At 48.0% G+C, this 12,537-nt stretch overlaps 1 protein-coding gene across 2 annotated transcripts in view; it reads left to right on the top strand.

The window, feature by feature from the left end:
- Positions 1-12,537, top strand: part of SGSM1 (small G protein signaling modulator 1) — a 73,484-nt gene that overhangs the window by 47,660 nt on the left and 13,287 nt on the right. For both annotated transcript variants that reach the window (XM_061141668.1, XM_061141669.1), the window contains 7 exons: positions 1,363-1,427; positions 3,319-3,464; positions 4,767-4,895; positions 5,981-6,163; positions 7,366-7,434; positions 8,399-8,989; positions 12,155-12,279. In XM_061141668.1, coding sequence (XP_060997651.1) covers positions 1,363-1,427; positions 3,319-3,464; positions 4,767-4,895; positions 5,981-6,163; positions 7,366-7,434; positions 8,399-8,989; positions 12,155-12,279 — 1,308 coding nt within the window. The remainder of the gene's footprint in view (positions 1-1,362; positions 1,428-3,318; positions 3,465-4,766; positions 4,896-5,980; positions 6,164-7,365; positions 7,435-8,398; positions 8,990-12,154; positions 12,280-12,537) is intronic.

The following is a 12,537-nucleotide window of genomic DNA, read 5'->3' as shown; positions in this document are numbered from 1 at the left end:
AGAACTACTGAAGCCGAATCTGCGTTTAATACATCACCTAGGGTCCCAAGACGAAGTGTGTGCTTGTAAGCTTGAGAAGCACTGAAATGACTAGAGATTCTCACGTTTTAATATCCATCAGAATCACCTTGGGGATCACATACTGCTTCCTCGACCACTTCCTGGAGATCCTGATTGAGTAGATCTGTGCAGGACCTAGGAATCCACATGCTGGAGAAACCCCAAGTGATTCTGTGACTGATGGTCCCTGGACCATTGACAAATGCTGCTCTAACCCAGTACTCCCACTCATGGCATCCGCTCCACAGCTGCAGTGGTGGGGAACTCACCACCTTACGGACAGCCAAGGCCGCTTTAGGGAGCAGCAACCAGTGTGATGCTGCCCTTATGTAACCTGAGGCTGCCTGAGCCTCACCAGCCTAAGGGCACAAGAGGGTGTCTTTAGTGTTTAACGCCTCCCTGTGCATGCCCGGAGGACTTCAGCCATGCCTCCTTCCCAGTCTCCCTGGGTTTTTAATGGCTGTGATATTCTTCTACTCTGTTCTCTCCAAGAATGGACCACACTTTTTTCAGCAGTCCTATTTTCCCCATCAGTTCTGAGGCCATATTTCTCTCTCCTCTTTCACCTAAAACAGCATCCCCGTCTCAAATTCCCGTGCAAGGAGAATCTCTGAGGCATTACCTGCTTTGCAATTAACCAGACTCTGAATCCCAGACTGTCTCCTCTCTGGTTCAGCTGGGTCACCTTAGAAGTCAGAACATTTTCTGCTGGTAATGGAAACCCACTTCCAACTGGTGCAAATGGAAAATAAAATGTATTGATAGAACTGAGACCTCCAGCAGCATGGGGGCTTTAGGCATGGCTGGATCCAGATGTGCCACACAGGAATGTGTTTCTTTAGCGCTCAGCTCTGCTTATCTCTAAGATGGTTTCATTCTCAGGCAGGCCCTTCCTATGCAGCAATAAAAATGGATCCTGGCAGCTGCTGCCCTGTATCCCACTGGCTTAGGAGCTCAAGTAAAGAAGAGTGTCATTTTTCTAGTAGATGTGCCAGGGTTGATTCTCATTGGCCCAGGTTGAATCATGTGATGCCCCCCTGACCCAAGCACTGTGCCTCTAAGCTGAGTCATGTACTGGGTAGAATCAGCTCCACCCAAAGCATAGGAACAGAATTGGGAAGGAGGAAACTTCCAAAAAGAAGGGGCAGTGATGCTACGCAGGTGGAAACAACAGTATCCCTGGTCTCTTTGACTGGCTGGTTCTCATCTGCTCTCCAGAGTTAATGAGTTAATGTTCCTCTCCAGCAAGCCCAGGCTATGTGTGGATCTGTACTAAATATCTTCCTTTTGCTCCACCTGCAGGGCTCCCTTGAAGCTTCTCTGTGACAATATGAAGTACCAGATCCTTTCCAGAGCCTTCTATGGATGTGCGTATTGGCCTTATTTGCCATCATGGTCTCCAGGGAGCATTTATTCAGTGCCTACTGCATATCAGCAGTATCAGGGGAGTGAGCCTGGCTGTTTCCTAGGTGTCTAGTGTTGGTTAAGTTACATTTACCTCCCTGAGCCTGAATTTCCTCTTTTACAGATTGGGCATGAAATTTCTCCCGTGGTTCTAAGAGAAGGCAGTGAACAATGGGGCTCCTTGCTGGAAGGAGCAAGGTTTAATTACCATTGCATCTCTTGTTTCCCACCTTAGAGGGTGTGTTTTCAGGATTAAATGGAAACATACATAAGGCACCTAACATTGCTTGCAGTTGGTGCTCAATAGATGTCAGTTCTTTCTTCCTATAGGCAGGAGCAGAAGAGTAAGATGGCCTAATCCCTTTCCAATAACTTAAAAACTAAGTTAATCACACAGGTGCTCTGATGGTTTCCAGTTAACAGATGAGGAAACTGAGGCACAGAGAGGCACAAGGACTTGCCGAAGGTCACACAGCGAAAGTGACAGCGCTGGGGCTCTCAAACCCAGGCCTGCAAGGACTGTTTTTCCACTCTCCTATTTTGATTCTTTAGCAGGTTTTATTTCCCCAACCTCACAGCCTAGATGGGGAAGATAAAACATGTGTATATTTTCAGGAAATCTAGGAAAGTGTTACTACATCCTGCATGGGCCTGTGAAAAAAATAGTGCAGATCGTATCAGCCTGGAGAGACGGGGAAAGCGTGAGCTCCCCAAGGTCAAGCTTTTTGCCTGTTCTGTTACCATCCATCCGCAGTGCCTAATGCAGGGCCTGGCATGGAGGAGGCGCTGGGCAAGTATTTATGAAACCACAGTGGAGGAGCTTCCTGGTGGAAGGGGTGGGAGTCAAGGTGGGCTTGATGCCCTCACATGATGTGGCTCCTCCCTGATGGTGGTTGAGAGCCCAGATTCTGGAGCAGATGGTCTGCGTTCATATCCCAGCTCCACACCTAGCACCGTGACCTGGGCAAGTGATACATGCAGACTGTGCCTCGGTATCCCCATCTGTAAGATGGGCATAGTAAGAGGACCTGCTTCATAGGGTCGTAGTGAGAATCAACTAAGTTATCTAAGCTCTGGGAGCGGCACCCTGGGACAGAGTGTGTGCTGGGTAAGTGTCAGCTATCACACCGTCGTCGTCATAATCATCGTGATTAGCCCGATTGTTGGTGGGTTGAGTCCTCAGGCTCCAGCTGGTCCAGGGTCTCCTCTCTGGGACTTGAGGATGAATTGGGGGTCGGGAGTAACCAGAAGGAAAGAGCATGGTCAGAGCAAACACAGGCCAGCGTTTGCTGAATCCTGTATGTGGGCCAGGCGCTGTGGCCCCCAGGCACCCAGGGTGGAGCTGATGAAGGTTGGCGGGTAATCCTCTTAAGAGTGCAGAGCCATCTTTGAAAGCAAACCAGTGCCTTCAGCATCTCCCCTGCTACTGACCTCAGGGCCTTCTTTATCCAGCTGCAATCGGAGCAAGTCCTCTCCTCTCCCATTCTCTCTCTTGGTGTTCATTGGAGGCACCCCGAGGCACATGAGCCCACAGAGTCACTTGCCCCTTCCCGTCTCCAGCCTGTGAATTAAATGCCTTGGTTTCCAGCCCGAGAGTAGTGGGCATCACCCCAGTTGAGGCTGAGAGAGGTGACGTGACTTCCCCAGGGTCACAGGGCCATGAAGCAGTTAAGCCAGCAAGTAATTTTGCCCCTCTGAGCCTCACCTTCCTCAACCTGGAAAAAGGGGATGATGAGAATTTGCTGGTCACAAGGGTTCGGTCAGATTGCGAGGAGGACAGTACTTCGGAGACTTTGTGAGACAAGGTAGGGGTGCTGGATGCTGGGCAGCGACACTTTCCCTCCCTCCCCGCAGGGCTTGCCTACTGCAGACACCTGTCTACCGTGAGGACCCACCTGTCAGCCCTGGTCAATCACATGATCGTGTCCCCTGACTTGCCCTGTGATGCTGGACACGGGCTGACGGCCGGGATCTGGGAGCAGTACCTGCAGGACAGCACAGTAAGGCTTGGCCAGAGACTTTGGGGGGACAGAGACCATGGGGACCTCTTATCATTCTTCAAAGAATGAAGAATGCAAGTGTACATATTTTTTAAAAGTTTTAAGATATTATGTCTCTGCTACACCCACCCCCCCAGTTCTGATCCCCTAAATTAATGACTAGTATCAGTTTGGTGTAGAGCTTGCTATACATTTCCTATACTTATACATTCACAGGTATGTCTATATAGATAAAGCTGAAATTCATTTTTTAATGAGGTGACATTATATTTGCATTTTGAGTGATCAACTTACTTTTATATGAAGGACATCTTCCAGATCCTAGGTGAAATACTGCATGTTAGAACCTTAGCCCCTCATATATGCATGGACCATAATTTAGTCAAATCTTCCTCTAATGATGGACATCTAGGCTGTTCCTGTTTCTTTTCTTTTTTTTTAATTATTTCAGCAGTGCTATAGTCAACATCTTTATAAGCATATACCTTTCTATACTAGTTTTCTTATTTCAAGGGTAGATTCTTAGAAATAAAGCTGTTTGATGTCTATTTTCAATTTAAATGGATATGACAGCTTACCTTTCTGGAAAAGTTAAAGTGTTCATAATCCCTGGCAGTCTGTGAGCATGATTGCACGTTTCCTAAGGAATGCAAAAGATTTATCGACTTCTGGGCCCCACTCCAGCTTTACTGATTGAGCACTTCTAAGAGTGGACCCCAAGAATTTATATTTTGGGAGTTTCCCACAGAATTCCCTGGCAGACCAGTGGTTAGGACTCCATGCTTTCATCGCTGAGGTCACAGATTCAATTCCTAGTCAGGGAACTAAGATCTCTCGGGCCATGCGTTGCAGCCAAAAAAAAAGAAAGAAAAGAAAGTTCCCCAAATGCTCCTAGAGATCTCCCCAGTTTGGGAAGCACTATCCTAAGGACAAATTGGCTGAAACAGTAAATAGTCAAAATGGATATTTTTCATCTAACACTTCTGCAACCATTTACTACCTGCTTGGTTGCATTGTAGTATCAGGGCTGCAGTAACACCGTAGTCCCTGCTGTTTTAGTTACTTGACACTATAGAGGTGTATTTCTTACTCATTTATTAATAACAGCAATTGGAGATTTCCTAGGCTTTTTTTTTTTAGGCTTTTTCAAATATTATGCCATCATGGACATCTGTGTCCATGTGGCTTTGCTTGTTCACAGCATGATCACTGAGGGCTAGGTCCGATAGCTGGGACTACTGGGTCCCAGAGCCCATGCCCTAGTTTTGTGTTGACCAAATCTTTGCCTCCCCCACCTACCAGAGTTACGAGGAGCAGGAGCTGCTGCGTCTCATCTACTACGGGGGCATCCAGCCGGAGATCCGCAAAGCCGTGTGGCCTTTCCTCCTGGGCCACTACCAGTTCGGGATGACAGAAACAGAGAGAAAGGAGGTTGGTTACCCTAGAGGGGCAGTGGGGTCCTTGGCAACAGGAAGAGCCAGGTACCGTGGGGGTCGGGGAGCTCTAGTTCCCTGGTGGACCAGGGGGACAGGGAGATACGGGGGAGCAGGAAGGTTGAGAGCAGTGCTCTCCATTAAATGCAGCACAAGCCACAGATGTTGTTTCTTTCAAATAGCTTTTTTGAGATAATGATAGATTCACATGCTCTTGTAAGAAGACATCTCCTTCATCCAGCTTTCCCACAATGGTAACTTCTTGCAAAACTGTAATACAATTTATCATAAGCAGGGTATTGACTTCAACATGGATATATACTGGCAGTATATCAATCTTCATTTTTAAAGTCCATATTTTATTGCATTTCTTTTTGTTGTTGTCTATAATAAATATGTCTATATTTTTAGTTGAGATATAGTTTATTTACAACATTTTGTTAGTTTCAGGCATTTAACATACTGATTTAAAATTTTTATAAATTAGGGATTTCCTTGGTGGTGCAGTGGTTAAGACTCTGTGCTTCCCATGCATGGAGCACGGGTTCAATCCCTGGTCTGGGAACTAAGATCCATATGGCATGCAACATAGTCGAAAAATAAGATTAAAAAAAAATTTTATTTTAAACTAACTGATTAACATAGTGCCTGACATATAGTAGACATTCAATAAATATTTTACTCAGTCCAGACATCTGGACTTAACAATTAAAAAATGTTTTTATAAATTACAGTCCGTTTATAGTCATTATAAAATATTGGGTATATTCCATGTGCGGTATAATATTTCCTTATACACACACACACACACATATACATGTATATATATATATGTCAGTCTTGATCAGACTTCCCATTTTACTTGTGCTCATGTGTGCGTGTCTATTTAGTTCTCCACAGTTTTACCACACGAGTGGATTTGTGTACCACCACCACAGTCATCATGCTGAACATTTTCTGGTGCTGCTGTGGTCCTCATGTCCTTTTACAGCCACACCCACCTCCCTCCCGCTCACTCCCATCCCTGACCCCTGACAACCACTGATCTGTTCTCTCCGGCTGACGGTGCATCTACCCTGGCAGGTGGACGAGCAGATTCACGCCTGCTACGCACAGACCATGTCCGAGTGGCTGGGCTGCGAGGCAATTGTGCGGCAGAGGGAGCGGGAGTCCCACGCAGCCGCCCTGGCCAAGTGCTCGTCGGGCGCCAGCCTGGACAGCCACCTGCAGCGCATGATGCACCGGGACTCCACCATCAGCAATGAGGTGACGGGCGGCTCCCCGCGGGGAGCCAGGTGGAGGCCAAAGGCTGGGCTCTGCTTCGTGGGGCTGCTGAAGGAAGGGCGAGGGCTGGGTGTCTGGGGCCTTAGCACAGACCTGACTCCAAACTCCAGCCCCTTCATTTCTTAGCTCTGGGGCTCAGGCAAGCAGCTTTACTTCTGGGCCTCAGTTACCTCATCTATGAAATGGAAATGATCGTTTGTATAGGGGAGATTTGCGTGCAGCTCCAACAAGATAGTATATATTACAGTACCCAGCACAACATTAGACCTTCACTTATTCAGCAAATGCTGTTGAGTACCTACCATGTGCCAGGTACTGTCAGCAATGTCCTGGAATGTCAGGAATGCTCCAGTGAACAGGTCAGACATATCTGTCCTGGTGGAGCCCCAAGTTTAGCAGCCAAAAGCTGGAGGTGAAAAGAAAGTCAGTTCCCTTCACCAATGATGTATCAGTCATCAATTGCCACGCTAATACTGTGTAACAAACAACCCCCAAAAGCCAGTGACATCCAACAATAACTTTCTTTTTCACTCATGAGTCTGTGGGTCAGCTGGGCAGTTCTGCTCAGCTGAAAGGTTTGTTGTTCTATGTTGGGTTCTCACGTGTCTGGGGTGGCTCAACCCTGCTCCTCATGTCTCATCCTCCAGCAGACTAGCCTGGTCACCTTCTCACAATGAAAGCAGATCTTTAAGAGAAAAAGCAGAAATGCACAAGCCTTTTTTATGTGTCTGCCCTGTCGAGTTTGCTAACAACCCATTGGCTGAAGCAGGTCACATGGCCTAGCTTTGCTTCAGAGTAGACACAAACTGGAAGTTATAGGGCAAAAAGCATGTATACAGGGAAGGAGCAGAAAATGGGCATTAATATAGCCAGTCCTTTGAGTTCAAAGTCTCAAGTGCAGAGCATTTAAAAGCGGCGGTCTCTGGTTGCAGGTGGGAGCTGGAGGTCCTGTGGTTTGTATAGCCTCCAAAGGGGCTCTGGGGATGAGGGATGAGCCCCACCACCCACTTTTATTTGACAGATAGGAAGCTGAGGCCCTGGGAGGGGACTTGCTCATGTCAGGAATAGAGATAAGACCACACTTACTGATTCCCAGCCTAGCTCACCATCCTGAGCTCAGAGCAGGGACCCTGAGCCTAAATGCAGCCTCACCTGAGCTCCCTCCTGCTCCCTTTTCCTCTCAGTCCTCCCAGAGTTGCAGTTCCGGCCGCCAGAACATCCGCCTGCAGAGCGACTCCAGCAGCAGCACACAGGTGACCTTCCAGAGGCCCCGCCCCCTCTCCACCCATCCGCCTCCCTCCAGCTGGGAATAATGGGATCAGAAGTCCCTCATCTCCAGATCACTAAAGATTTCTCTGTTTTAACTTTTTATACTTCCATTAAAAATTGAAGTTCTGCCTACACAAGTGATACGTGAATCTCTTCTGCCTATTAAAATAATATTGCAGAGAAAACTAAATTTGGTTTTGCCCATCCCTAACCCCTACATGCCCTCCCTAGAAATAACATTGCCATCTTCCCTGAATATACTTTGTTTTCTAGTTTTGACTTTGGAGTTAGGAAAATGTTTTGCTTTTTTTTAACACCACTGAAAGCAATTTAATCGAAAAGAAATCTTTTTAAAACCAGAAGCACATGAAATTACCAGTAAATCAAGTGGGTGATATAACCACACCAAAGAAATATTTCAAATGACCTTGGGTCATGATCTTATACAGTCTGCATTGATGGGATATGGCCTAAAGACACAAATAACCACAAATAAATCTTGGATATATACCCTGGAGACTTTTCCATAATATTTCATATTCATCTAAGTGTTCTTGAAAATTGATTCATAATGGTTAACTACATGGATATATTTTAAGCCTGTTCCTTATGCAGTTAACTAATTAGTTAACTTAAAAAAATTTTTTGTGCACATAATTTTGTATGATGAAAGGTTTTCTTCCTCAGAGCCAACTGCAATGCTCCCTTGTTTCTTTCTGGATTTTTCTATGCCTGTTCCTGCATACGGAGCACTTTTAAATTTTCTACAAATGGGAGAATATGTCCCACCTTGTTCTGACTCCATCTTTTTACTGACTGCATAGCGTTCCCCTGCGTGCATGTTCCATATTTGAACCAACCCCCTGTGGATGGCTGTTCAGCTCAGTGCTGGAAGCAGCACCATGACAGACATCCTAGCCCATCTGTCTTTGTGCACCTTGTCTGCAGGTCTTTGAGTCTGTGGATGAGGTGGAGCAGGTGGAGGCAGAAGGCAGGCTTGAGGAGAAACCGACCAAGATCCCCAATGGGAACCTGGTGAATGGCACCTGCTCCCCAGACTCAGGCCATCCCTCCTCCCACAACTTCTCCTCGGGCCTCTCAGAGCATTCAGAACCCAGCCTGAGCACGGAAGACAGCGTCCTGGACGCCCAGCGCACCGCCCCCCTGGTGCTTCGACCCAGGGACAGCAGCATGGATGATGGGCAGAGCAGTGAGGCCACCACGTCCCGGGACGAGGCCACTCGTGAGGAGCTGGCCGTGCAGGACAGCCTGGAGAGTGACCTCCTGGCCAACGAGAGCATGGACGAGTTCATGTCCATCACTGGCAGCCTGGACGTGGCTCTGCCCGAAAAGGAGGGCCCCGCGATGGAAGGCTGGAGGGGCAGCGAGGTGGAAAAGCAGAGCCAGGTGGACAGTGAGGACAACCTCTCAGAGGAGCCTGAGATGGAGAGTCTCTTCCCTGCGCTCGCTTCTCTGGCCGTGACCACCTCGGCCAACAGCGAGGCATCCCCTGTGTCTTCCAGTGGCGTCACCTACTCCGTAAGTCACCAGGATTTTCCTCCTCTCTGTTTTCTGCAGCCGTGGGAGGGTGGCAAACCTCTATTATCCAGAACGACCTCTGTTTCATTGCCTTTACCCCATCATGGAGGGTTCACTGTAGAAATCCATTTGGAAGAGAAGGTAATTTAATACTTAAAGAACACAGGCTTTTGCAGACAAACAGTGCTGGGTCCAGATCCCAGCTTAGGCACATCTTGGTTTATGCTCAGGTCCAGTATCTCTTGAATATTTTACTTTCTTGCCATAAAAACCCAGAGGGAAGAATGTCAACTGAAAAGGTTTTCCAAGCCAAGGATCATGTACCTGTTTTATTTTGGGGGCTTCCCTGGTGGCTCAGACAGTAAAGAGTCTGCCTGCAATGCAGGAGACCCAGATTCGATCCCTGGGTTGGGAAGATCCCCTGGAGAAGGGAATGGCTACCCACTTCAGTATTCTTGCCTGGAGAATCCCACGGACAGAGGAGCCTGGTGGGCTACAGTCCATGGGGTCGCAAAGAGTTGGACACAACTGAGCGACTTCACTTTCTTTTTTTAATTTAATTTTTTTTGGCCTTGCAGCATGGCTTGGGGAATCTTAGTTCCCTGACCGGGGACCAAACTCATGCCCTCTGCAGTGGAAGCTAGGAGTTATAACCATTGTATCACCAGGGAAGTCCCCACATCCATTTTCTTTTAAAGAATTTGTTATTTCTATCACAGAGTCAAACAGTCAGACTAGGCTGGATCCAAAAACCTAAAGTTGTCTGGCCCAACTCTGCCTCTCCCCCGAGGCAGTAGTAGTGACTTATTCTGCCCAAATTATCTGGTGTTTACCCTCGTGTCTGGAAATAATATACTTTATTGCTACTGCTTGGTATGTTTTTAGTTTTCTTCAGTTTTAGGTATTGCCTGTTGACTTCCCATTATGGAGGAAGAGGATTCAGTCTTCTTCCTTCCCAACCCCTACACCCTCACCACACAAGTGAAACCACCCATTCCCCATCCATCCACTATAGTCACAATAATTTTAGTTAAATGATTATTCTCTGTTTATACTGTTATAGCAATATAATGCATATTAAATTGCATGTTTTCCTGTAAAAAATTTTGTTCTTCCTAGAAGTGTTTTTATTTGTTTGTTACATGTATATTGTAGCATGTATATATATATACACACACACACATGTATGTATATATCTTGATCTTCAGTTCAGTTCAGTTGCTCAGTTGTGTCCAACTCTTTGCGACCCCGTGAACCGCAGCACGCCAGGCCTCCCTGTCCATCACCAGCTCCCAGAGTCCACACAAGCCCATGTCCATCGAGTTGGTGATGCCATCCAACCGTCTCATCCTCTGTCGCCCCCTTCTCCTCCTGCCCGCAATCTTTCCCAGCATCAGGGTCTTTTCAAAGGAGTAAGCTCTCCGCATCAGGTGGCCAAAGTATTGGAATTTCAGATTCAACATCAGTCCTTTCAGTGAACACCCAGGACTGATCTCCTTTAGGATGGACTGGTTGGATCTCCTTGCAGTCCAAGGGACTCTCAAGAGTCTTCTCCAACACCACAGTTCAAAAGCATCAATTCTTCGGCCCTCAGCTTTCTTTATAGTCCAACTCTCACATCCATACATGACCACTGGAAAAACCACAGCCTTGACTAGATGGACCCTTGTTGGCAAAGTAATGTCTCTGCTTTTTAATATGCTGTCTAGGTTGGTCATAACTTTCCTTCCAAGGAGTAAGTGTCTTTTAATTTCATGGCTGCAATCGCCATCTGCAGTGATTTTGGAGCCCAGAAAAATAAAGTCAGCCACTGCTTCCACTGTTTCCCCATCTATTTGCCATGAAGTGATGGGACTGGATGCCATGATCTTAGTTATCTTGATCTTACTTTCTTCTTATATAAAATGAGGATAATAATTGCATATACCTCATAGGATTGTGAGGAAAAACATAAAAAATTTTCATCAGACAAAATGAAAGAGGCCTTCTCAGGAAACGGCATCAACAAAAATTAAAGTCAGACATCTGATTGGTCCAGATAGAGGAAGTTTTCTCAGTGATGACAGGAGAGGGCTAGGAAGAGGAGGAGAGAGATTCTGTGGAAGAGTGCCCCTCTGAGGAGCTGGGGTGTGACTGTTTTTTCCCCTGCCCTGTGAGGAGCTGGGTGTGACTGTTCTTTCTCTCCCCTCTGAGGAGCTGGGGTGTGACTGTTCTTTCTCTCCCCTCTGAGGAGCTAGGGTGTGACTGTTCTTTCTCTCCCCTGTGAGGAGCTGGGGTGTGACTGTTCTTTCTCTCCCCTGTGAGGAGCTGGGGTGTGACTGTTCTTTCTCTCCCCTGTGAGAAGCTGGGGTATGACTGTTCTTTCTCTCCCCTGTGAGGAGCTGGGGTGTGACTGTTCTTTCTCTCCCCTGTGAGAAGCTGGGGTGTGACTGTTCTTTCTCTCCCCTCTGAGGAGCTGGGGTGTGACTGTTCTTTCCCTCCCCTGTGAGGAGCTGGGGTGTGACTGTTCTTTCCCTCCCCTGTGAGGAGCTGGGGTGTGACTGTTCTTTCCCTCCCCTGTGAGAAGCTGGGGTGTGACTGTTCTTTCTCTCCCCTGTGAGGAGCTGGGGTGTGACTGTTCTTTCCCTCCCCTGTGAGGAGCTGGGGTGTGACTGTTCTTTCCCTCCCCTGTGAGGAGCTGGGGTGTGACTGTTCTTTCCCTCACCTGTCAGGAGCTGGGGTGTGACTGTTCTTTCCCTCCCCTCTGAGGAGCTGGGGTGTGACTGTTCTTTCTCTCCCCTGTGAAGAGCTGGGGTGTGACTCTTCTTTCCCTCCCCTCTGAGGAGCTGGGGTGTGACTGTTCTTTCCCTCCCCTCTGAGGAGCTGGGGTGTGACTGTTCTTTCTCTCCCCTGTGAGAAGCTGGGGTGTGACTGTTCTTTCCCTCCCCTGTGAGGAGCTGGGGTGTGACTGTTCTTTCTCTCCCCTCTGAGGAGCTGGGGTGTGACTGTTCTTTCCCTCCCCTCTGAGGAGCTGGGGTGTGACTGTTCTTTCTCTCCCCTGTGAGGAGCTGGGGTGTGACTGTTCTTTCCCTCCCCTCTGAGGAGCTGGGGTGTGACTGTTCTTTCCCTCCCCTCTGAGGAGCTGGGGTGTGACTGTTCTTTCCCTCCCCTCCTGGGGGCCCGCAGCCAGAGCTCCTGGATCTGTACACGGTGAACCTGCACCGCATCGAGAAGGACGTGCAGAGGTGTGACCGCAACTACTGGTACTTCACGCCCGCCAACCTGGAGAAGCTGCGGAACATCATGTGCAGGTGGCCGTGGGCCGGGGGCGGGGCTGTCGGGAGCATGGGGCGGGGTTGTCGGGGGACGGGGGGCGGGGCTGTCGGGAGCAGGGGGTGGGGAATGGATGGAGTGAGGCCCCCTGGATTCAAATCCTTTCTCTACTGTTCATTATGAGGTGTGTGACTTGGTGCGTGTCACTTAATTCTCTGTGCTTTATTCTCTTTATTTTTGAACTGGGATAATGATAGATTTTCCATATGATTAGTTTGAGAATTCAGTGATAAATA

Source organism: Dama dama, chromosome 5 (assembly GCF_033118175.1).
Source record: "Dama dama isolate Ldn47 chromosome 5, ASM3311817v1, whole genome shotgun sequence".
NCBI classification, from domain to species: Eukaryota; Metazoa; Chordata; class Mammalia; order Artiodactyla; family Cervidae; genus Dama; species Dama dama.
Note: the sequence above shows the minus strand (reverse complement) of the source record. Positions and strands in the feature narration are given on the sequence as shown.